The sequence below is a fragment of the Oncorhynchus clarkii genome, chromosome 20 (assembly GCF_045791955.1).
Source record: "Oncorhynchus clarkii lewisi isolate Uvic-CL-2024 chromosome 20, UVic_Ocla_1.0, whole genome shotgun sequence".
Classification (NCBI taxonomy): Eukaryota; Metazoa; Chordata; class Actinopteri; order Salmoniformes; family Salmonidae; genus Oncorhynchus; species Oncorhynchus clarkii.
The window spans coordinates 24,341,384-24,366,284 of record NC_092166.1 but is presented as its reverse complement, the minus strand read 5'-3'; the positions used below and the strand labels follow the sequence as shown (position 1 = coordinate 24,366,284).

At 43.3% G+C, this 24,901-nt stretch overlaps 1 protein-coding gene across 2 annotated transcripts in view; it reads left to right on the top strand.

Moving 5' to 3' along the window:
* Positions 1–7,054: 7,054 nt before the first annotated feature.
* The window catches only part of LOC139376113 (collagen alpha-1(XV) chain-like), a 29,631-nt gene continuing 11,784 nt past the window's right edge, over positions 7,055–24,901 (top strand). The window contains exons 1-22 of one of the 2 annotated variants that reach the window (XM_071118309.1): positions 7,287–7,710; positions 11,159–11,715; positions 13,402–13,476; positions 13,837–13,902; positions 16,995–17,118; positions 17,371–17,408; positions 17,529–17,729; positions 17,855–17,881; positions 17,985–18,047; positions 18,139–18,216; positions 18,310–18,369; positions 18,681–18,812; positions 19,032–19,115; positions 20,905–20,958; positions 21,060–21,086; positions 21,259–21,387; positions 21,495–21,554; positions 21,667–21,702; positions 22,826–22,867; positions 22,981–23,043; positions 23,480–23,515; positions 24,149–24,232. In XM_071118309.1, coding sequence (XP_070974410.1) covers positions 7,395–7,710; positions 11,159–11,715; positions 13,402–13,476; positions 13,837–13,902; positions 16,995–17,118; positions 17,371–17,408; positions 17,529–17,729; positions 17,855–17,881; positions 17,985–18,047; positions 18,139–18,216; positions 18,310–18,369; positions 18,681–18,812; positions 19,032–19,115; positions 20,905–20,958; positions 21,060–21,086; positions 21,259–21,387; positions 21,495–21,554; positions 21,667–21,702; positions 22,826–22,867; positions 22,981–23,043; positions 23,480–23,515; positions 24,149–24,232 — 2,352 coding nt within the window. In that variant the 5' untranslated portion in view covers positions 7,287–7,394. Of the gene's footprint in view, positions 7,711–11,158; positions 11,716–13,401; positions 13,477–13,836; positions 13,903–16,994; positions 17,119–17,370; positions 17,409–17,528; positions 17,730–17,854; positions 17,882–17,984; positions 18,048–18,138; positions 18,217–18,309; positions 18,370–18,680; positions 18,813–19,031; positions 19,116–20,904; positions 20,959–21,059; positions 21,087–21,258; positions 21,388–21,494; positions 21,555–21,666; positions 21,703–22,825; positions 22,868–22,980; positions 23,044–23,479; positions 23,516–24,148; positions 24,233–24,901 lie in introns of both variants that reach the window. The other variant, XM_071118310.1, reaches the window with a different exon arrangement.

Below are 24,901 nucleotides of genomic sequence, written 5' to 3'. Positions count from 1 at the left end.
GAGAATCACAGAAATGGGAAAAAATCCAGGCATTTATAAATAAAATCCAGTCTTACTTTATCAAAGGCATTTTCAAAATCCGCTATAAATACCAGGCCTGGCTTCTTAGAGGTTTCATGATGTTCTATTATTTCTAGTAGTTGTCGTATATTATCTCCAATGTATCGTCCATGAAAAAACCTGTCTGATCAGGATAAACAATACCTGATATAACCTTTTTAATAATGTTATATTTCTTTTAGCCACGTAAAGACTGGTCTTCTTTTTTTAGAATCTGCTAAACCATTACCATAACTAAATATAACTGGCTATACTTTTCTTCCACTACTTCATATTTATTCCTTCGACAAACACTTGCCACGTGTCCAAACTTTTTACAATTGTATCACTGAAACGGCTTCTGTACATACAGCACTGTCTCACCAAATTATCTTTACATAAGTCGGGAGAACCCCTTCATCAAACGGCAGTACAACCGATAGGCTTTGATCCTTCTTTCCGTCTATCATTTGATTCAAGCTAAGTGCGTCTACCATTCCTGGAATGATGACACCTTTAACCAGTGCCCTACTCTGAAAAGTGTAGCTTTCCACATCAGACGTCGACATCTTGTTGAGCCACAGAGCTTTCTCCCTTTGCGCTTTTGACACACATGAAATCAACATCATACCTCTCCTGGTCACTCTGGACGATTCCACTTTACCCAATTCGTTACCCCAAAAAACATCCCTGCTTGTGAATTGCACCCCGACCATAAATTGCTTTTCATCTCCAACTTTAGCCCTTTTTCTCCACTCTTGTTCACCATCGTCCACTCATTCTTACCAATTGTACTTGTGCCAAGAGAATCAAAAAATACTTCTCCTTCCGCCATTGCTTCCCTCTGATCCCTTATTGATGTAATTTGTTAAATCCACTTCAATCAGTGTAGATGAAGGGGAGGAGACGGGTTAAAGAAGGATTTTTAAGCCTAGAGACGATTGAGACATGGATTGTGTATGTGTGCCATTCAGAGGGTGAATGGGCAAGACAAAAGATTGAAGTGCCTTTGAACGGGGTATGGTAGTAGGTGCCAGACGCACCGATTTGTGTTAAGAACGGCAATGGTGCTGGGTTTTTCACTGTGGTTCCACCACCCAAAGGACATCCAGCCAACTTGACACAACTGTGGAAAGTGTGGGACAGCATCCCTGTGGAAGACATGAGGGGGGGGGGGGGGGGGGGTAGGGTATAGTCAGTGGTGTATCATCACAGTGTGTCTGTAATCTGGTGTCACATTTGCCAAAGTATTTCGCCCAGTAAAACATAATCAACTCTAATGTTATTGCAGATTATTACAAGTCAGAGAGGACCAGTACCCTTAACCTATAAGTAGATATAAATAAATAAATGTCCTGCTCTGAACATGCCATAGATAGCCTGACCTGAAAATGCGTCATAAATGACACTTGGGGGAGTTGGCCAACTTAGCCATAGGAAAACAGATCTGCAACAGAGGCTTCATTGAGTTGGATCGCTGAGAGGGAACTTATGTATGTGTGTTTGCGGAGAGAGAGTTGAAAAGTGAAATGCTTTATAATTACCTCTTCCAGAGTGGAGAACAGTCACACACTGTCTACCTCTCCACTGGTCTCCACCCATAGCTCTTATATCTAGACAGGGATTGGCTGGGAGAACTGCCAATCAGTTTGTTCCTCTGACACAATAAATACTTTGGCTGCTATATGGACAGCCTTCCTACATACTTTGTCTTCAAGGGTAGATTGGTCCAACTGTACATTTAAAGTGATGTTTTTATGGTTTTATGGCAAGTTAGCATTTTATTAGAAGTAATGCCTTCTTATTTGAAAGTTACAGTATGTGGCAATTTAGGAGTTTTATGGCTTATGGATTTTGTCACTTTTTTTAAAGAAATTGGCAGCCCTCAGATGAAATGTAGGCTTAGCTAAATGTATAATTAACTGATGAGGATAGTTAAAGGAGTGAGGATCTGAATATCCTAACATATGGTGGCATACAAATAATGGATTATTTTGCAAGCAAAATATTGGAATGTCTGTCTTTCAACATGTTGGGTGGGACAAATATTTTTTGGAGAGAGAGACTTATTTGGCTACAAACTTAGCTATAGGCCATTGGGCCCATGTGTCTAACTAAATCATCCCGATAAAACCAGATTGCTCTTGATCTGCTGCCCATAATAATAATACACCATTCAAGGGTCAGACTCTTGATAAGAGCTTCCCAGTGATTGTGATTTAATGTGACAAAGTTCTGTTTTTGTTCACCCGCAAAGTCTCCTTCACTTTGCTAATTGATTAGTGAGGCCTGGCCTCTGTCAGGTTGGCTCTTCTCCTCCACACTGACGGTAATCCTCCTAGGAACCTAACCTCTGGTGACATCACTATGGTCAATCTTAAAGGGGCAGGGATTGCTGTGGCACCCTATTCCCCATATAGAGCACTACTTTTGACCAGAGTCCTATGGGTCCTGGTCAAAAGTTGTGCACTACATAGGGAATGGGGTGCATTTAGGGCACAGTGTGTGTAGTACGCAGGGCAGTGTGTTCTGGTGAGGGAATGAAGTTTCATCTGCAGTTCTGTTTATGACCACATGGAGGAGCTGGAGGACCACTCTGTGTCTATGAATGATTGGTCTGTGATGTAATTTTATTGTATCAGGGAAGGTGAATGCTTTTACACCTGTAACAATCTACACATGAAGTTACCAAGAAGCTTAGTTGTTATATTAAACACAGTCACTTTTACAGTAGGGACATTTGAAGGAATTCATTACAGATTTGAATGGGGGTATTCAAACCCATTCATGGTTAGACTTTATATGAGCACAGAATGTATATTATCATTGTTCATTGCATATATTGTGGGCATATTAATCACTTTGTGCTGAATCTATTTTATACATAGTACATGTGATGAAGTGCTAGGTGTTACTGGATTTTAGATATAGTGTATTACAGTCAAAGGTCTTGTGTACTGATTCCATATAGATGAAAAATTACTGTATCTCTGTGTGAAGAGATTCACAACATTAAAACAGCAACTGAAGCTTGCCTCCTAGCCCCTAGCCCTCTATAGCCCATCAGGACCCTATAAGAATGGGATTCTTATGGAGGCCCCCTCACATGAAACACTACCACCCCAGGGCAGGCTAACCTGGGCTTCCTTCCTCTCTGCCGGGACCACTGAAACACTAGTTTCCAGTCTCTTTGGTATGGAGTCCATCCATACCTCCACTGTGGATTGCTGTGAAATGTTGCACATCTAAGACAATGCACATGCAATTCCAAGTGCTGGTTGTAATATCCAAACATGCACTTCACAATTACAGTTGGTGTTCAATGCATGATTGTGTATTGGTAATCTTAATGTGCATTTGAATAGGTATTGTTACTGTAATTGAAGCAGTATCTAAACAGTGTATTCCCCTGGTACTTGATTGGTCCAGATTGGGCTCATCCTCATCTTCCATGTCTGTGTGTGTGTGTGCTGCTGACAGTGCTGTCAGAACCTGTCCTAGGCCCCATTCCCATCCCCTCAACACCAGGGTCCTGAGTACTGAGTAGCGAAACAGGCTTCTCCTTTGTCACTATGCCTGCCTGCCTGTATTTTTGCCTGCCTGTCTGCCTGCCTGCATGTCTTTCTGCCCGGCCCCTCTGATCACTGAGCTGTGAAGGCTTGGCAGAAACCCCTCTCCTCTTCTCCTCCATGCCCTGCATTCCCCTCTCCTCTGTCACAGTCCAGCTTTTCACTCTCCCATGTTTAATCAGTGCCCAGGGGCCCTCAGAGTCAGACAGCCACTGATTGGCAGATTCCTGTCCAATGGGGACCTAATGTACTGATTGCTGAGATGTTTTGTAATAATACAATCAGTATATACAGGAAAAGAAAACAAAAAAATAAGTGGGACTCCATGGGCATGACATTTTGATTCCCAGTTACCTTGTTTTTACATTTGGTGCCAATACAAATTGTGTGAGCAATAATAGGACCAAAGTATAGCTTACATTGTTTAAGGGATATATCAGTGAAAACCACCTCTTTTAGGGCAATAGGCGACACCATATGTCCCTCTATACTCAGCCAGATGGCGAAAAAATCATGTCTTAATCAACTTAGGATGGGGCGAAATGCTAGTGCCTGGAAATACGATAAAAACATTTGTACGCATAGTCCTCCTATGTCTTTCCCTCTTTGTAAGTTTGTTCATTTTATCCTGGATCGTTTACCTTGCCATATACATTTTGAAACAGTACTATGAATTTTATCCCAATTGCCAGAAGGGGGAGCCATGGGAATCATTGAAGTACAAAAATCCAGCCGCAGCAGTACAGTGCATTTGGAAAATATTCAGACCCCTTGACTACGTCACAGCCTTATTCTAAAATTGATTCAATTGTTGTTTGTTCTTCAATCTACACACAATACCCCACAATTGCAAGGCAAAAATAGGTTTTTAGACATTTTTGAAAATGTACAACAAAAAACTGAAATATTACATTTACATACGTTTTCAGTACTTTGTTGAAGCACCTTTGGCAGCAACTACAGCCTTGAGTCTTCTTGGGTATGAAGCTACACGCTTAGCACACCTGTATATTGGGAATATTCCCATACTTCTCTGCAGATCCTCCCAAGCACTGTCACGCTGAATAGGGAGCGTTGCTACACAGCTATTTTCAGGTTTCTCCAGAGATGTTCGATCGGGTTCATGTCCAGGCTCTGGCTGGGCCACTCAAGAACCCGAATCCCAAAGCCTTGTTTGGCTGTGTGCTTAGGGTAGTTGTCCTGTTGGAAGGTGAACCTTTGCCCCAGTCTGAGGTTCTGAGAGCTCTGGAGCAGGTTTTCATCAAGAATCTCTCTGTACTTTGCTCCATTCATCTTTCACTCGATCCTGACTAGTCTCCCAGTCCCTACCACTGAAAAACATCCCCACAGCTTGATGCTGCCACCACCGTGCTTCACCATAGGGATGGTGCAAGGTTTCCTCCAGACGTGACGCTTGGCATTCAAGCCAAGAATCTTGTTTCTCATGGTCTGAGAGTCATTTAAGTGCCTTTTGGCAAACTCCAAGCAGGCTGTATTTTACTGAGGAGTGGCATCTGTCTAGCCACTCTGCCATAAAGGCCTGATTGGTGGAGGGCTGCAGAGATGGTTGTCCTTCTGGAAGGTTCTCCCATCTCCACAGAGGAACTCTGGAGCTGGGCGAGAGGAACTCTTTGGCCGGGCGGCCAGCACTAGGAAGTGTCTTGGTGGTTCCAAATGTCTTCCATTTAAGAATAATGGAGGACACTGTGTTCTTGTGTACCTTCAATGCTGCTAAAATGTTTTGGTACCCTTCCCCAGATCTGTGACTTGACACAATCCTGTCTCTGAGCTCTACTGACAATTACTTTGACATCATGGCTTGGTTTTTGCTCTGACATACACTGTCAACTGTGTGGTACCTTATGTAGACAGGTGTGTGCCTTTCCAAATCACATCCAATCAATTGACTAATCAAGTACTCTAATCAAGTTGTAGAAACATCTCAAGAATGATAAATGGAAACAGGATGTACCTGAGCTCAATTTTGAGTCTCATAGCAAAGGGTCTGAATGCTTATGTAAATAAGTTATCTGTTTATATTTGCAAAAATGACTAAAAACCTGTTTTTGATTTATCGTTATGGGGTATTATGTTAAGATTGATGAAGGAAATTGTTTATTTAATACATTTTTGAATGAGGCTGGAACATAACAAAATGTGGAAAAAGGGAAGGGGGCAGAATACTTTCAGAATGCACTGTGTGTATATTGACAATAGATATTCTGCCGGTTTAAGCAACTAGGATATTATTCTATCGAGGTCGGATTTAATTGATTTAAGCATTCTGCTAAAGTTTCTGGTGATGGTTTTATCTAAAAAAGGAAATATCTACTCCGATGTATTTAAAATCGGTAACAATTGGTATTCCATAAGTAGAGATGGAGCTCCATCGGGGCCTTGAGATGCAGAAGTCTTGATTTGGTTAGATACTGTATGTTTTATAACTTGAGATTAAGCTAAATTTATCTTTGATTTTCAATGTGTTTGGGAGCGATTGAGATTAGTTGTCTAGATAAAGTAAAATATAATCTGTGTATAATGAGATGAAGTAATTAGTAGATTCTAGGTAAATTGGTGTTATTCCTTCGATTTGAGAAATTGCCTGTGCCAGGGGTTCCATGGATAATAAAAATAGCAAAGGCGAAATTGGATTGCCTTGTCTGCTGCTTCTAGTGATTCTAAACGGGGCAGATATTGTCTGTTATAACGATGGCTGAGGGATTGACATAGAGTATTTTAATCATAGTATTGGAGCCAATTCCCATATGTTCCAAGACAGACCAAAATATTTTTTTGCGTCCAGAAATAATACAGCCCAAGGAGCTGTTGTTTCTGATGAAGCATCTAAAATATGCAATAGTCAACAGAGTTTATCCGAGGATACATTTTTTTAAACAAACCCGCTTTGGTCTGTGTGGATCAATTTGGGTAAGTCTCGAGATACGATACTCGAGATACGATACTACGATATTATCACAACACTTAGGTCCCGATACGATATATATTGCGGTTCTCACGATTCTATATGTATTGTGATTCGATACTGCGATGATATTGCTATTTGATGCTCCAAACATGTTGCTCACTTTAGGTCTGCTGCAGAAACACATAAGCGAGCCATAATAAAAAATCATTTTGATCAGTCATGGAAATAAAGGTGCTGAAAACATGTTGGCTTACTTTTTAAAAAGAAAATGGAGAACATACTACAGGATCAAAAACACCAGAGTTAATGTCACGGTGCCCCTATGTTTTTTATATATTTTTTTTACTGACAACTGTTTGTTTAGTAAGCAACGACTGTTGATGGCCAGCTCCTACATGTAAGCTGTACTAGGGTTGATGATAATGGGATACAGACGGGGATGGCATTACTGAAGGGGGCTGTGGCTTACAACTGGCACTTACATCCTCTTAACACACCCACCCACTGTGATGGGAGCCAGAGTGAAGTGAGCCAGACGTGGTGTAGAGCTGCTGCTCTTGCTGTGCTGCCTGTGAAATACCTAAGTCTGCGTGGTGCTGAGGGGGTCTGGAGCAGGGGTCACCGCTAATCACAGAGCAGAGCAGAACAGAGAGAGAGAGAGAGAGCGCACAGTTAGAAGCAGGTGAGAGAGAGAGCAAAACAGAAGCAGGGAAGAGCGAGAGAGAGAGAGCAGATAGAAGCAGGGAAGAGAGAGCGCAGATAGAAGCAGGGAAAAGAGTGGAGCATGAGAGCTGATCTGTGAACATACTGGAGAACATACATCTTAAGTTTTTAGTCGGTAGTTGGAGCATCAAGACAGGATGGCTGTCCTGCGTCTGTGCAGTCTGCTGCTGCTGCTCATGGCTCCTGTTCATGGCCAATGGTGGAGTGTGCTCTGGGGGAATGCACAGGAGATGACCACACAGCCCCCCACCACCGAGGTCCTCACCACCACCAAGGTATTTTGGACAATGGAAAGGACAGAGGTGGGCCAGGTGGGGACCCAGACAGAGGTGTACACTACTGCACCTGTTCAGAGTACACCTCTACAGAGCACACATGAGCCCGCAGGTGCTGGAACAACAGAGATCAAGCCCAAGGCTAAGAAAATACCTCTGAAAATGTGGAAGAGTCGTGGTGAGTTATTCTGTGCTGTGCAGGAGTCGAGGAACACCTGGAGTGTTGCTGGGTGAAGTAGTTTTTTCAGTTTCATTTCCGTTTGGGATTCTGTCCAAAAAAGTAGTCTTTTATGTTGTGTTTAAATAACAAACACTTCTGCTACTGGTTTCTACACTTGGCTTTCACGTTCAATGAAATAGAACCAATGCTCTGTGAGTTCTCAGTCATCGACTTCGCATAATGCTCTAAAAACTTCCCCTGAAAGAATCTAAAGACCCTGACAATGTGGAGCTGTGGAGCTGTAGACTCATGGTGGTCCATTATTTTTGTTAAAGTAGTCTCAAGCTGATACTTGTAGTGGGATCATGACAGGGATTCGGAAGTGTGTTCCCTCACAGCCTGCTCAAGATTACTAAGCGTGGCTAAGCATTTTTAACTTGTCTAATTGAGGCTGTGCACTGTTGAGGGGAGCAGGTTTCCTGCTAGCTCCTTGGTTTCCAAATTAAATCCCTATCACATGATATTAAAATAATAGGATTAGGGCCAGGAGCCTTCATGGAACCTGAGGAAATGAGGGTCTGAGGAGTGTGAGAATTGTTTCAGAGCCTGGCTGGGCTGGGTTGTGGGGTGAGAGAGAGTGGGGAATGGGGGAGGGGAGGGAGGACTGATATCAAGAGGCTGGAGATGAGAGGAGCGATACAACTTTTTCAGAATTGAAATGGATGGTGCACCGGTTATAGTGTTGCCTGACATAGACTCCAAGAAAGTCACTGGACAAAGAGAACAAAGTTGTGTCCACATTCTGCAAGCTCTCTCAGAATGAAATGTGTTGTTAACTTACTGTAGTAAACCATAAGTTTCATGAGGGCTCTCCTGTCTATTCCGCTGTCTGAACTGTACTGTAGGTGTTACACTCTGACAGCTTCTCTCCACAATGTGCCTGTCCAAGGAGGATGTCGGTCTGTCAATCCAGCTTTGATTATAGCCGGCCATAAACAGTAACTCACTCTCCCAGACATCCACTCAGTATGACAACCTATTTACAGAACTTTAGACAGTTCACACCATTCACCCGTACGTTATTTGCATTACTGTGTCGATATGCTAAAACAGGCAGGGTCCTCTTTGAGGACATCAGATGTATGTTTGGATATATTCCTACCAAACTATTTTACTTGAACTTCTGATCGATCTTTCTCTGATCCCACTAATAGATTGGCTTGGTTGTGGCAGTCCGGGTTGTGTGACTCAGTCAGTGTTTGTGTGAGGCTGCATGTTGTGGGAGGCATTTGTTCCGAGCGGAGGATGTTCAAACACTATCACCCTCCTCCCTAATTGGTGTGTCTTTTCCCAGGAATTACAGACCCAATCAGAGACCATGTCTAGTCTGTGGGCAGAGAGGCCCACTGATGTGTAGATGAGGGTTAATACTTGACCAGACTGAGGTGAAACCAATGGCCAAGAGGTTACCACGGTGGAATGTTGGGGTCATAGTGTTCGCCAAGGGAGATGAACAGCATGTGGGGGAGAATGGAGAGAATGTGATCTACCGGTATCTTTCTCTGCTAAGCCCTCTCTCTATACGCCACGATGATAGGCCCCTCAACCCCAATTGAAGGCTTTACGGCAAGTGTCTGTAGGTTATGTTGGGGAGCATTATGGTCTGGACAGGGGGGGGGGGATGAGTGCAATGAGCCATAGGTGAACTTTTGACTCTTTAAGGGGTCGTTAGGCTCAGTGATGAGAATAGATGGATTTGGGAGACCCTGGCCACATCGGTTATGGTAGAATGAGATATTATTCCTATACTGTGCTTGCACTCTTTGGTATGGTTTCCGGGACACAGGTTAAGCCTAGGCCTGTACTACACACATTAAAAATTAGTATAGTAGTCAGTGTAGGGTTTTTGCAGACTAAAGTTTGCAAAAACACTACAGTTTATTCTGTAGTATACTGTAGTGTTTACAGTTAACTACAGTTAAAATACTGCAGTAAAAGAAAACTACAGTATATAGTTTGAAGTATACTGTAGTATTTCTTCAAACTGTACTATACTGTAGTGTTTTTGTTTTATTATCACATAGAAGTGGAGGCTTTCTCCTTCAGGACACCCAATGGAGAAATACTGAAAGAGCACATTTGCAATAACCTGTAGGTAGGTAAGTAGGTAGGTAGAACTGGGATCTGAACAGATGGTTCAGCACTTCCGCTCTTTTCTATAACCTGTAGGGAACACAATATAATATATATTATTATAATATGGTCTATACTTGGCATATAGGTTTCTCACTGATAGGTGGCTCAAATTGTGTTATGAGGGAGTGGAATGGGCAGGATATAGTAATTACTATTGTAATTAGTGGTTTTGTGGATTGAAGTATTCTGTAGTATTTACTGTAGTGTTTTTGAGGACTATACTATACTATAGTATTTACTGTAGTGTTTTTGCAGAATGTAGTATTTTCTGTAGTATTTTATTATCTTTGACATAGAAGTGGAGGCTTTCTCCTTCACGAAACCTACAGGAGAAATACTAAAAGAGCACATTTCCATGACCTGTAAGTAGGTAGGGAGCACAATATATGGTACATACTTGGTATGTAGGTTTCTCACTTATGGGTGGCACAAATTGTGATATGGGGGAGGGGAATGCAAATTAAATACTGTAGTATTTACTATAGTTTAAAAAGTAGTGTTTTTGTGGACTGTAGTGTTTTTGCAGACATTACTGTAGTATTTACTATGGCATCCTACAACATTCTATAGTCTGTACTACACATGATCGAGGTGTAAAAACAATTTAGAATTTCCATTGGAAGTGCTTTTTAGCCCAGGACTAGGCTTGATCTGTGTCTGGAAAAGCCTACCTTTGTGTTCAGTGCATATAACCATGCAATAGTGATTGTGATGATGCCCAGGGACTGATCACGGTCAGGTGACAGCACATACATACATGTATGATATTGTCTGCTAATTGACACTGGAGGAGGAGTTCCATAAAGGTTCCAGTGACTGAGGTTCTGACTGCAGTGGTGAAGTTACGTAACCTGATGACGTACAGTATGATGAGACATCTTGATGAGAGCATTGGATGTTATTGTGATTTTGAGTTATGCTGATAATGGAAATGGTACTGATATCTGTAGTAATACTGAGCCATCTATTATATTTACATGTTAGTCATTTAGCAGACGCTCTTATCCTGAGTGACTTACAGGAGAAATTAGTGTTAAGTGCCTTGCTCAACGACCCATCAACAGATTTTTCAGTCGGCTCGGGGACTTGAACCAGAGACCTTTCGGTCAATGGCACAACACGAACCAGCGACCATTCGGTTACTTTCCCAATGCTCTTAACTGCTAGGCTAACTGCCACAGAGTTTTCTATACAGCTTTAGGCTCATACACGTGATTCTGTTCATTGTGTTTTGATTTCAAGATTCTGTTGCGTTTCCTCCTGCTTACAGAGCTTGGCTCTACAGGCCACCTAGACCTGACTGAGTTGATCGGAGTGCCGCTCCCTCCCTCTGTCTCGTATATCACCGGCTATGAGGGCTTCCGGCCGGCCTACAACTTCGGTCCCGGCGCCAACATCGGACGCCTCACCAAGACCTTCATGCCCGACCCTTTCTTCAGGGACTTTGCCATCATCGTCACCATCAGGCCCAGCAGCAACCAGGGAGGGGTGCTGTTCGCCATCACTGATGCCCAGCAGAGGGTGGTGCAGCTGGGGCTGGCACTGACAGCCGTGGAGGATCAGACTCAGAGGATTCAGCTGTACTACACCGAGGGGGGCCAGGAGTCCTCACACAGCCAGCAGGTGGTGTCTTTCAAGGTGCCTGATATGACCAAAAAGTGGACAATATTCACTCTGTCAGTGCAGGACCAGGAAGTGTGCCTCTATATGAACTGTGATGACTTCCAAGCAGAGACCTTCCACAGGAGCAGCCGCCAGCTCAGCTTTGAGCCCAGCTCAGGCATCTTTGTGGGCAACGCTGGAGGGACTGGCCTGGAGAGGTTTGTGGTAAGTTGGTGGTTGCTTCTGATCATTTTACAGTACCATGTACTGAGTTTGTGTGCTGGGTTTGGGTGGGTTGGGCTCTCTTGCTCTCTGTCTGTGTTCAATTCTTTGCACAAATGACTTGCACTGTGTGGATTGTGAGTCCTACTCTGTTTGCCCAGTCTGTGTTAGCGTGAACATTACTCATGATTACTCAATTAACATGGTAAAAGACTCAATGGTCATCTGTGTTGAATTAGTCTTAACTGCTGCACTAAAAGCTCCACAGCTGGGACATCTTCCCATTCGCTGTGCACCACTTGTCTAGCATACAATGTCTAGATGTCTAGATTTCAACAAGAATGTTTAGCTGTATCATATACAGTGATTCATGTATGAATGTGCTCAGTCATGGATTATAGTCACTTGATCACAGTTTCTCAGAATAAGCTCATATAAGGTTGTATAACTCCGGTCCAAACATCCTGAAATTTGACAGCCATTGATAGTCTGTGTCCTGATGGGAGGTCCTGGCAGTTTCTCAGAGAGGAAGGGAGAGATCAACTTTGTTTAATAAACAGACCCGTGGTCAGCTCTGCTCCTCACATTGATGTGTCCTGTGATGTCTGTTCCAGTTTTTTGCTTCTCTGAGAAGAGAAACATAGGAATTAAGGGGGTGATAGTCGTGTCTGGTCTAGTCAAAACAATATCTCCCAGCTATCAAACATTGACTGTCATCTAGTGTAGTTAGAGTGAGACCATTGAAATGTTATATTATCTAGGAAGAGAGAACTATTCAGCTGGTTCAATATAACCAATGAAAATATTCCTATTAATAATGTTGCTGGGTGTCAGAGCAAAACTTCCCCTAAAGCCCGCTTCTATTAGGTCAAACACTGAGCTATTTACTTTATGTTCGTATTCTTCTCTTTTATTATTTCTTGTTGTTGTTGCATTGTTGAAAAGGAACCTGCAAGTGAGCATTTCTTTTTGGACGGTGTATACCGTTTGTACCCTGTACATGATATGACTAATAACTTGATGATGAAGTGAATGGGACTTTCTCCATGCCCCTAAATGAACCATCCAGCAACGTGTTTTATTAGTATGCTGCTGTGCCTTGAGAGTTCTGGTGTGTGTTTGGGAAAGTGGTTTCCATGGTGACAGCAGCAAAGTGGGCAGCTTTACCTTTTGTTGTTGTGAGGCAATTTGGTGCTGGACTGGCGAGGGGCCTGAGAGGGCCAAGAGGGGTAAACCACAGTCAGTCAGTGCAGAAGGGCCAGGGAGGGGTGAGAGGGGAGAGAGAGGGAGAGGAGGGGGTAGAGAAGGCGGTAGAATAAGGGGGTCCCACAGAGCCAAAAGAACACTGTGGTCTGTCATGCTGGGCAACACTGTGTGAAGAGATAGCTCTGGCCCATCAAAACCAGCCAGGACAATAAAGCTACGAGTTTTGTTCTGATGCAGCCTTGATTCATTTCACTCTCTCGCTTTGGTCTTGTGTTCAGGCGGTCTTTGTCTCTCTATGCAATATTGTGTCTTATGATTTTACAGCAGTATATGTCGTAGGTTGCTGTGTTCCATACTGACTGACTGTGGGGCCAGTATTTTACATCCCACTGATCCCAGATCAGAATCTCTCTCTAAGTTAGCTATATCAGCACAATAACTCCTTATCATACATTACATATCTCTTTCTCTCCTTCTGTACAGGGCTCTATCCAGCAGCTGGTGATCAAATCAGACCCCAGGGCTGCAGAGGAGCAGTGTGAGGAAGATGATCCCTACGTGAGTGTTTACACACCACAGCCTGACAATACACATTCAGTTCTATTGATATGTATGCATCCATAGCCTTGAGCTCCTGACATTCTAGAGGCCTCACCAGCACAAATTATTGACTAACGCACTATCCATGGCTTGACTTTGCATAGATGGCTCCCCCTAGTGTTCAAAATAGGGAATACTGGTTGATTTTCACTTTAACTGGCTCTCACGCACATCCATAGCTGCCACTACTCTTGCCTTTCTTCGCCTAAATTATGTGAATTAAGAGTTCTCTCTAGTGGTTAGTTAGGGAAATTCTACTTCTAGGTCACTGGTGTCAATATCGTGTTTAGATGGGTGGTGATGTCTTCTGTATTCCAGGCTTCTGGGGATGGGAGTGGGGCCGAAACGATGAATGACATGAAACGAAGAAAGGAAACAACAAGGGTGAGCATGGGGTGAGAGATTGTGTTCAGTGAGAGGCTGTCAACGGACACTGGTTGAGCAGAGGTGAGAGAAAGAACATCCACCCGCTCAACTAAGATTGGCTTGGACAAGGAACGTCGCTGACTGAGCAACACTTTGACGTGCAGTGGAGCATCTGTCTGTTTTATCAGTTTCAATTTGTACTGGTACAAAACACAAGTACCTAATAGTGAACACTTGGGGCATATATTTCAGTAGAGGGATTCATTTCCTCTCTCCCCAGTTACTAGCCTGCTAACATTGTTGCACTCGCTAAGTCTAGGAGTCCTAAGCCTTGTTACATGTCTGTACCCTGAATGAATGTGTGCATTCATTTGAGAAATCAGCATTTGAGGACTGTGTTGAATGCACATCACTGCATGGAAAGGCACGTTTACGGGCCTGCACACATCCAGTATATCGCCGATAACGGACCCCTTGTGTGAGGGCGTGCATATATCTGGAAACGGTTCAGTAAATCCCCTAAAAAACGGCCACACACACACATCTTGAAATTCCAATGCACGTTTAACACCAGTTGCAATACATCTCCGCCCAAGTCTCACCCATAAGTATCAGTAAATAACCGTGTACTTGTTTAAGGCTGTGCTTATTCGCCGCAATGAATGCTAACCAGTAGTGGCTGTATGTCACTGGAATATTAGAAACACACTTATTGAATTAGTGAATGTATTATCACCACACCTCAGGGTTTCCCACTATCAAGGTGTTCCCTACATCGCAGTTCCTTGAATAAAACACAAATCCACTTAAATCACATCTTGAAGGACGATCATTTATTTCAGCAGAGAGAAGAATAGTCTCTGCATTTAGGCTAAGCAGGGCCTGAAACTAAAGCAACCACCGTGGAGGAATCTTGCCAGTACTCTGCTTGATTTTTATATTTTACTTTCATTCATCTTTGCATTACAATTGTGGTGCTTACATTTGTGTAAACAGGTAAGCACCAGATTAAGGAAATATGAACGAGGCTATTCAAAATTCAAGGAAACAAACAAAATAAATCAGATACCGTACTGAGAGTCATCCAGCGTCGCCCAGGGCGAGCATACATTGTGGTTACTGTAGGGCTATAGTGTTGAGGGTAGAAGACCAGATGCTCTCGGACTACGAGAGAAAACAGTCAGATGAAGAAAACACTGCTACTCCAGCTGCTCTCTCTGGAGTGATCCATGTCTCCTTCAGGGCCAAAAAGTCAAGGGACTGAAGGGCAGCCTAAGCTGAGATGAACTCGCCATTTTGACCGCAGATCCAAACACTGCCAAAGACCCAGAATTCCACATGGGTTGTACAGTACTTTAGAAGGGTTGCAGACAAGGGGTGGGGAGCATCTGCAAAGCCTACAGGGAGAGGTGTGAACAGGTATAGAAAACACGTTGTGGACAAAGCTATCAAAAAAACAATTAGATCTGTAAATAATTAGGTAAGATTCTAAAATGAGAGTGTTGTGGAGCCATCCTCTTAACACTAATTGCCTAGCAGAGGTGGGGTGCACACCTCCCTTTACTAATTGCTGATTGCCTAGGAGAGGTGAAACCACTCCCCCCTCCAATACAGCCACTGATTACCAAAACAAATCGCCCTGCCCCTTGATCCTGATTGATGAGTCAACAACTATTTGCAAATTATGAGCAGTCAGGAGTTCACACACCAAATAGGCTACTGGGAAGACAGGCAGCACTTAAAATAGATGGCCATAGCTAGCAAAAAGACAGTACTAGACCACAACAGAGACTAAATATATACTTATCACTCCTGGACATAACTGAGTCCTCTAGGTATAGAATGAAGCACACTGAAATGGAGCCTGATAAGCTGGTTATATAGACTCGGAAAAGTAGCTACTGTAGCTCAGTCAAAAACACTTAAATTATACATCAAAATGAACAGACAACTCAATTTATAACAATCTCTAGATTTTTTAAAAGAAACCATGTTTATAAATGTTACAAACCTGAAAACAGGATAAATATGCAGACATAGTTTGCTTCTCTTCCACCACATGACAAAAAAGGGAGTCACACATCTACAGCTGTTGAACATTTTCCTGACATGCACAGTCTGAAAATGTCCAGGAATTTACTATCCCAGAAATTCCCGTATCACGCAAATGTTTAGGGATGCATGGGAGTGTGCAAGAATGCATAGGAAATTCCCACCCACGACCATGCACCTCAAATTTCACAGGAATATAGGAGATCTGATTTCACCCAGAATCTCTGCTTTTCATGCAGTGCATGTGCCCAGGAGACCGCAACCTACCGAGTTCAGGGCCAGCTCCGTGTTGGCCAGTCCAAGCGGATTATAATTTGTTCAGATGGTGACGAAACATAAATATGTACAAAAAGGAAAACAACCAAACTAAAGACCTCATGGCCACCAAACAAACCCAGCAACCTCACGGCTTTCCCCGTGGGAGACTGACTGACGATCACCTTAATTGGCAGCACTTGGTGTGCTTATCAACCAGGCTCAGCATTTGGACAAGGTTGCTTCTGCAACCTGTGGGAAGGGAGTGTGGAAGTATAACCTGGATAGTGTGTTTGTCTATGGCCTAACACTAATGTTCCCCCCCATATTAAGTATTTGCACTGGCCTTTGATGTGTCTGTTATGTCTACTGGTAGCAGTGGTTGTTTATAAGGAAAATGTGGCCAACCCCCACATCCTTGTCAATAGGAAGCAAACACAGATACAGTGTCTGTTTCTCTTCCATTCGGGGGGTGCTCCAGATTCTGGCTATGTGTATGCTACATTCGCTTTCATCCTCCCACCACTAGCCTTGTAACACACTGTACTTGTCCCAGAATGTCATGTCACTCTGCCCTTAAACAACCCACAATCTGACCCCAATTACTACAAATAAATATATGATGTAAGCTGTCTGTTCTTATTATTCTTATTTGATTCTCGTCAAATGTTTTAGATCGCTAGATGTTTCCTGCATATTTAAAATAAGTTGCACATTGTTTTACAAATTTACTTACCTCTCTCTCTCTCTCTCGCATTCTCTTTATCTCTCGCTCTTCCTCGTAAATGTGTTTCTCCCTTCAGCCAGAGGACATGCTGAGCGGGCCTCTGCGAGCCCCGCCCACAGAGTCTCCGGAGGTGGAGCTAGATGAGTACTCAGGACACCTGACCCCCACAGAGGAGGCCCATCAGGAGATGCATCTCAGAGGTGGGGAAGGCAGGTTCACCATGCACTTATCCTATCATCTTATGGCAGTCCAGGGAAATAACTGATGAGCTCTTGATTTAACTCGCCCGGTGACTATGTCAACTGTTATTGGATTTTCTCTTTGCATTGATCAATCTTATCTGTCGTTCACTGGTTGATATTGTTGGTTGAATACATCATATATCCCTACCTGGTTAACATTATTGAAGCCTCATTGGTTAATCCTATTGGTGTCTCTTGTTCCTCTCTCAGGACCCCACCAGACAGAGGAGCCAGAGATGTCAGGGGATGTAAGTAATAGCTCAGATGTTACGTGCCTCAAAACCTGATGTCCCTTAAGCATTTAATTAATGATTCAGTATTTAATACATCTTCTTATACAACATTCTCCTCTTTGTGCTGATCATCAGGGTGGACCTCTTAGCCACAGACTGAAAGGAGAGCGAGGAGAGCCTGGGCCTATAGGTCCTGCTGGTCCCCGTGGCCCCCCTGGCCCCCCTGGCCCCCCCACTCTCTCTGAGGGTAGAAGGTCTGGGCACCGCCAGCCAGGACCCAGGGGCCCTCTGGGGCCAACAGGGGCCCCTGGGGTGCCAGGGAAGGACGGACAGCAGGTGAGCTTTATGTCATTATAATCTCCCATTACTCTGTGATCGTAGTACATGTTTGATTATGTTTTCTATTACCTTCACTTGACAAGACTGAAAAGATAAATCAAAGGAGTGTTCCATTTTTTTAGGGAATCAAGGGTGAAGATGGAGATCCAGTGAGTAAATCTGGTCTTGTGTCAAATGTGTACTGTTCTGTCATGGTCATACATAAATAGTGTATGTCTTAAGAAATGACAGAATCTATGGCAATACCCACAGGGACAGAGAGGACCTCAAGGTTTCCCAGGTTTGGCAGGGGAGGTTGGAGTCAAAGGAGACAAGGTACAGTAATAAAAGATGTTAGAAGGAAAAATTTATATTCAATGTGTGTGAGATAGGCCGTTAGTCGTACCCTTTGTTCTCTTCTGTGCAGGGGGACCCAGGAGCAGGACTACCAGGGCCTCCAGGCCCCCCTGGACCTCCCGGACCCCTCAGATCACACAGTGTGCCAGTGGGTAGCAGTGTAACATCCTGAAAACATTGGGTTGAACTAAGGATCAAGTGGGGATTTGTCTTTAACTGCCTGTTTTCTGTTGCATTGCAGTATGGAGAGGATGCACTCGGCTCTGGTTTTGGAGACCTTGACAATACAGAATTGATCAGAGTAAGAACGTTCATTCTGCTGTCAGCCTATCTGTTATGTTTTTCTCTAATAAAATGTCTCTAGGAGGAGTATTTTAGCCACATACTGCCAGCCTGATCTCGCAAGATTTCATTTAAAAAAATCATCTCATCACTATCGGTTTCGATACACTTCAGGCTTGAAGTAGGAGGCTACAAGTGTTCATCTCTCAATGTTAAACATGTGCTATGGCATCCCATATCCAACAGGTGGTGTTGTTTCATCTGATCACCTACTGTACAGTTGAGACCAATCCACTATAGTGATGTGATAATTTTATGATTTTCTCCTAGGGTCCTCCTGGCCCTCCAGGTCAACCTGGCCCCCCAGGACCCACCAGCCCCTTCAACGCCTCGGAAGGCCTGTTCACTGGACAACCAGGTCCTCCTGGCAGATATGGCCTTGTTGGGAAACCTGGACCTCCGGTGAGTTGTCTGTCTATCTCATGTTATGCCTAAGATCCATTATTGATGTTTCCACCTGTTACCACTCATTTTCAACTGTTATTGATGTTCCCACCCTTATTTTGTATTATAAATTATATTTTATACTCTTCTGTATGTGTATGCATTGTAGTTGACAGTGGTTTCCTCTCCACTCTCTGTTGTTATTGACCTGGTTGTCCCTGGCCTTTATTGTTTCAGGTGAATGAGGATTGGTTTAGTGGTTCTGGCTTGGGCTCTGGGTTTGGCTCAGGGTTGTTCGGCTCTGGGCTTGGTTCTGGCGAGGTATTTCCCTGGTTCCTTCACTGAACCAGTAGGCTTGAAAAGGCAGACTGTTCTCTCCAACCATGTTTTCTAACAGCCTGCGCCATTTAACTTACTGTACATGGGATGAGTGTGTGTGTGTCTTTGTGTGTGTGTCACTGGCATACCACGCAAGGTTGGGGGCCCCACTAGCATGTCAAAACTATGAAAAACCACATATGGAACCATGCAGTAACCAAAAAAGTGTTTTTATATTTGAGATTCTTAAAAGTAGCCACCCTTTGCCTTGATGAAAACCTTGCACACTCTTGGCATTTTCTCAACCAGCTTCATCAGGTAGTCAGTCTCCTGGAATGTATTTCAATTAACAGGTGTGCCTTGTTAAAAGTTTGTGGAATTTCTTTCCTCCTTAATGCGTTTGAGCCAATCAGTTATGTTGTGACATGGTAGGGGTGGTATACAGAAGATATCACTATTTGGTAAAAGACCAAGTCCTTATTATGGCAAGAACAGCTCAAATTAGCAAAGAGAAACAACAGTCCATCAAAACTTTAAGACATGAAGGTCAGTCAAACCGGAAACTTTGAAAGTTTCTTCAAGTGCAGTCGCAAAAACCATCAAGCGCTATGATGAAACTGGCTCTCATGAGGACCACCACAGGTCCTCATGTAACAATAAAGAAAAACCATTGAATGAGTAGGTGTGTCCAAAGTTTTGACTGGTACTCTATATGAACAGGTCACAAGCCATGGCAAAAATGTTTAGAATTACAGGAAATTAGCTGTAAAACTGCAACATTTTCTCTCAGCCTTATGGCAAAATGTGTAAAATAGACAGAAATGAGCTTTAAAAATGCAAAATTCTCTCACCCTCATTGCAAAATGTGTAGAATATCATGAAATGAGCTATAAAACTAAAATGTTTTCTCTCTGCCCCATGGCAATTATATGTGTAGAATTGCAAGGAATTAGCTTTAAAACAGCATCATTTTCTCTCAAACTCATGACATGACAAAATGTGTAGAATAGCATGAGATTAGCTATACAACTGCAAAATGTTTATCTTTGCCCATGACAAAATATGTAGAACCCCCCCAAAAAAAACTTCTAACAGGGAAGTTCTCAGACCTTGCGGAGGCCCCACAAAACTGCGGTACGCCACTCCTGTGTGTGTGTGTGCGCACATGTGCCTCTGCTTTGAATTGTTTACCCATCTATGAAACCATCATGGGGTCTATGCTCATTCCCAATCCTCTCATTTAGCGGGAAACAACCCAGGTTTGACTTTAACGGCCTTGATGGACATTAAGCTTGAGCTATGTGCTTCATAGATCAAACATGGTCAAGCTACTGTACATTGGAGAGAACCTGCCTTTTTATGTAAGTCAGTTGCCTGCGTGCTTTCACTAACTGCATTTATGGAGCTTGCTCTTTATTTTTTACAGTCAATGAGCCATGTTGTTCCTTCAGGAATGGCAAAAGAGACAATGGTGGCACAGGCTGGCAATGATTTATATTTTTAAAAAATGTACAACTATTTAGACAGAGGAATGTTATATTTTATGTTGGAAAGTAACTAATTCTGAGGGATTCAATAAAGTTACAAAATAATCAATAATTACTATGTCGAGAAACCTTTGAAATGAATTTTTGAACGTTATCTTTGCAACAGTATCTATGGTTGCTACTATCACTCGAAGGAAAGCAACACAGTCTTGGTCATGGTTGACTAGTCACTTGTGGGACCTGTTTGTGCATGAAATTCAGAGAGCGGCGGTTGTGACATCACATCTCTCTGCTGTTGATTTCAGGGTCAACCTGGTCTGGATGGGGATGTTGGGCCGAAGGGGCCTAAAGGTCTGAAGGTAAGATGATAGTTACTCTGGAGGCTATTGTCGGCATTTGATCCCCTATAACCATTTCCATTGCAAATGTTTACATTAACCGATCTCTCTTCCTCACATAGGGTGAACAAGGACGAGTTGGACCGAAGGTATTTCTAACCATCTGATAACTCAGTTATCAGTTATAAAATGCATTAATCAAACAATGAGACCTACGTTCCTAATCATGCTGCTGACACGCAGTAACATCTACTTTATTGTAAAGTCAAAACTATACCATGTTCTTCATAGTCAGTTTAATGGGCCTATTCTTCCCTGCAGGGTGATCCAGGTGACCAAGGGTTGGCAGGAGCTACAGGGCTGAGGGGACCAGAGGGAAAGAGGGGTGACACTGGCCCTCGGGGGCTGCCTGGCCCCCCCGGACCCCCAGGTGCAGGATTGTTTGTCGAGGTGCTGTTTTGTTGATTTTACTGTTGAGTCAGTTTCCTGTCATACGGTTGACTTGTTTTGTCTCTATTGATTCTGAATGCAACAATGTTGTGTGTTGGTGCTTGCAGGATATGGAGGGGTCTGGGAAGAATGACATGCTCCTTGGCGTAGGACTCAAAGGCCCTCAGGTGAGTGAGAGTGGTGTATGTGTGTGTCTCCTGTAGTTTTGAAGTACTTGTAAATGGTCTTTCTCCTTAAGTTTTCATGAGAATAACTGTTGTTATCTACTCTCTTCTATAGGGACCTCCTGGTCTTCCTGGCTCTGCAGGACCAAAGGTAAGATTACAAACATGAAATTTTCCACTTGAACATTTCTGACTTGATTTGCCCTAACTTAAAATGGGACATTTTCAGCTTCCAGGAATTGTGTACAAATCCTTGTGACATGGGGCCATGCTGAAACATGAGGTGATAGCAGCAGATGAATGGCACAACAATGTGCCTCAGGATCTTGTCAGGGTATCCCTGTGCATTCAGATTACCATCAACAAAATGCAATTGTGTCCGTTGTCTATTGGGTTATGCCTGCCAATACCATAACCCCATTGCCACCATGGGGCACTCTGTTCATAACCTTGACATCAGCAAACCGCTCGCCAACACGACGCAAAACACGCCATCTGACATCTACCCTGTACAGTTGAAACTGGGATTCATCTGTGAAAACCACACTTCTCCAATGTGCCAGTGGCTATTGAAGGGGAGCATTTGCCCACTGAAGTTGGTTACGACGCAGAACTGGTCAAGAATCTGGTGAGCACACAGATGAGCTTCCCTGAGATGGTTTCTGACTGTTTGTGCAGAAATTCTTTGGTTGTGCAAACCCACAATTTCATCAGCCTTCCGGATGGCTGGTCGCAGACAAACCGCAGGTGAAGAATCCGGATGTGGAGGTCCTGGGCTAAAGTGGTTACATGTGGTCTGCGGTTGTGAGGCCAAATTCTTAAAATTACGTTAGAGGTGGCTTATTGTAGAGAAATTAACATTAAATTCTCTGGCAACAGCTCTGGTGTACATTCCTGCAGTCATTATGCCAATTGCACGCTCCCTCAAAACTTGAGACATCTGTGGCATTGTGTTTACGTGACAAAACTGCACATTTTAGAGTGCCTTTTATTGTCCCAACACAAGGTGCACCTGTGTAATGATCATGCTGTTTAATCAACTTCTTGATATGCCACACCTGTCAGGTGGATGGATTATCTTGACAAAGGAGAAATGCTCACTCAGGGATGTAAACAGATTGGAGAGAAATAAGCTTTTTGTGCACATGGACAATTTCTAAGATTTCAGCTCATGAATCATGGGATCAACACTTTACATGTTGCGTTTATATTTTTGTTCAGTGTTGGTTCACATGGAAATCTGATAAGTTGTATATCCTGTTTGTTTTCTACAGGGTGAAGATGGGAAGGATGGGGCTCCTGGGTTGTCAGTGAAGGTTGGTTGCATCTATTTTACACCACCTTCTACAATAATGATGGACATTGATGGTTGTGTCTCCATATACTGTGTAATTTATCCTGTCTTCAGCTTTATTCGGTCTCTTTTCAGGGTGAGCCTGGTGCTCCTGGCCCTGAGGGACTCCAAGGGCTAGCTGGACTTCCTGGCGCCAGGGTCAGTATTGAACCAGAAAGTACACCATGCCTCACGTGCAGTAACCATGAACTTAAGTCTTAGCTAAACCCAGGGATTAAAGTAGATTTAATTGATGTGTCCACTGCTGTCCGCGCGTGTGTCGGTCACGGCCAGTCATCTCTGCCGAGCCAAAATGTTTGTGTTCACGTCCAACCACACTGCATTTTGTAGCATATAACACCCATTTTCAAGTCCATTCGCAAATTTTTCATGTGGCTGACAGGCAGTTATGATACATTTTTGTTTAATAACCAACAGTTTTCTTGCCATCTTTATTTTTTATAATTGTTGAAGTCTCATGTTTTACCGGTACAGTGCACCCCCACTATTTCCGTACCGGCTTACTTTCATCTACTTACTGTCTTACTACGAAGGTGTTTGATACGCTATGCTTTCTTTACTTGTCTCTCCCCAGGGATTGAAAGGAGACAAAGGCGATCCAGGACCAAAGGTATGTTTAGTGTTAGACAGCAGAACGACTCCAAACTAACCCTGTTGTGGGCTGTTCTTCTACCCTCATCTACTGTTCATCATATATTACGTGTGGTTGCATCAAAGCCTGTTACAACATTATAGACCAGCAGCTACTCTTCCTGGGGTCCAGCAAAATTAAGGCAGTTTATACTATTTTAAAAACATTACGATACATTCACAGATTTCACAACACACTGTGTGCCCTCAGGCTCCTACTCCACCACTACCTCATATCTACAGTACTAAATCCATGTGTATGTTATCGTGTGTGTCTGTGCCAGTCCCCGCTCTTCCATAAGGTGTTTTTTAATCTGTTTTTTTTAAATCTAATTTTACTGCTTGCGTCAGTTACTTGATGTGGAATAGAGTTCCATGTAGTCATGGCTCTATGTAGTACTATGTGCCTCCCATAGTCTGTTCTGGACTTGGGGACTGTGAAGAGACCTCTTGTGACATGTCTTGTAGGGTATGCATGGGTGTCCGAGCTGTGTGCCAGTAGTTTAGACAGACAGCTTGGTGCATTCAACATGTCAATCAATACCTCTCATAAATAAAAATAGTGGGGGGGGGGGGACAGTATCCTAACTGTCCTGTGTGCTGTGTCTTCCAGGGAGAGTGTGGTCCTGATGGACACAGTGTACCTGGTTCTCCTGGTCCTCCCGGCTCTCCAGGTCCCATCATCAATCTGCAGGATGTACGTCCACCCCTCACAACTCCCATCCTCTGTCTGGGTGCTGTTTTGAAAATAAAACACACACATTGACCAGGAATAGAGCTGTTGTGGTTTATTAAGGGGTTATTACCTTCATGAGTATTCATGACCAAATTGATGTGCACACGTACAGTGAGGGGAAAAAAGTATTTGATCCCCTGCTGATTTTGTACGTTTGCCCACTGACAAAGAAATGATCAGTGTATAATTTTAATGGTAGGTTTATTTGAACAGTGAGAGACAGAATAACAACAAAAAAATCCAGAAAAACCCATGTCAAAAATTTTATAAATTGATTTGCATTTTAATGAGGGAAATAAGTATTTGACCCCTCTGCAAAACATGACTTAGTACTTGGTGGCAAAACCCTTGTTGGCAATCACAGAGGTCAGACGTTTCTTGTAGTTGGCCACCAGGTTGGCACACATCTCAGGAGGGATTTTGTCCCACTCCTCTTTGCAGATCTTCTCCAAGTCATTAAGGTTTCGAGGCTGACGTTTGGTAACTCAAACCTTCAGCTCCCTCCACAGATTTGCTATGGGATTAAGGTCTGGAGACTGGCTCGGCCACTCCAGGACCTTAATGTGCTTCTTCTTGAGCCACACCTTTTTTGCCTTGGCTGTGTGTTTTGGGTCATTGTCATGCTGGAAT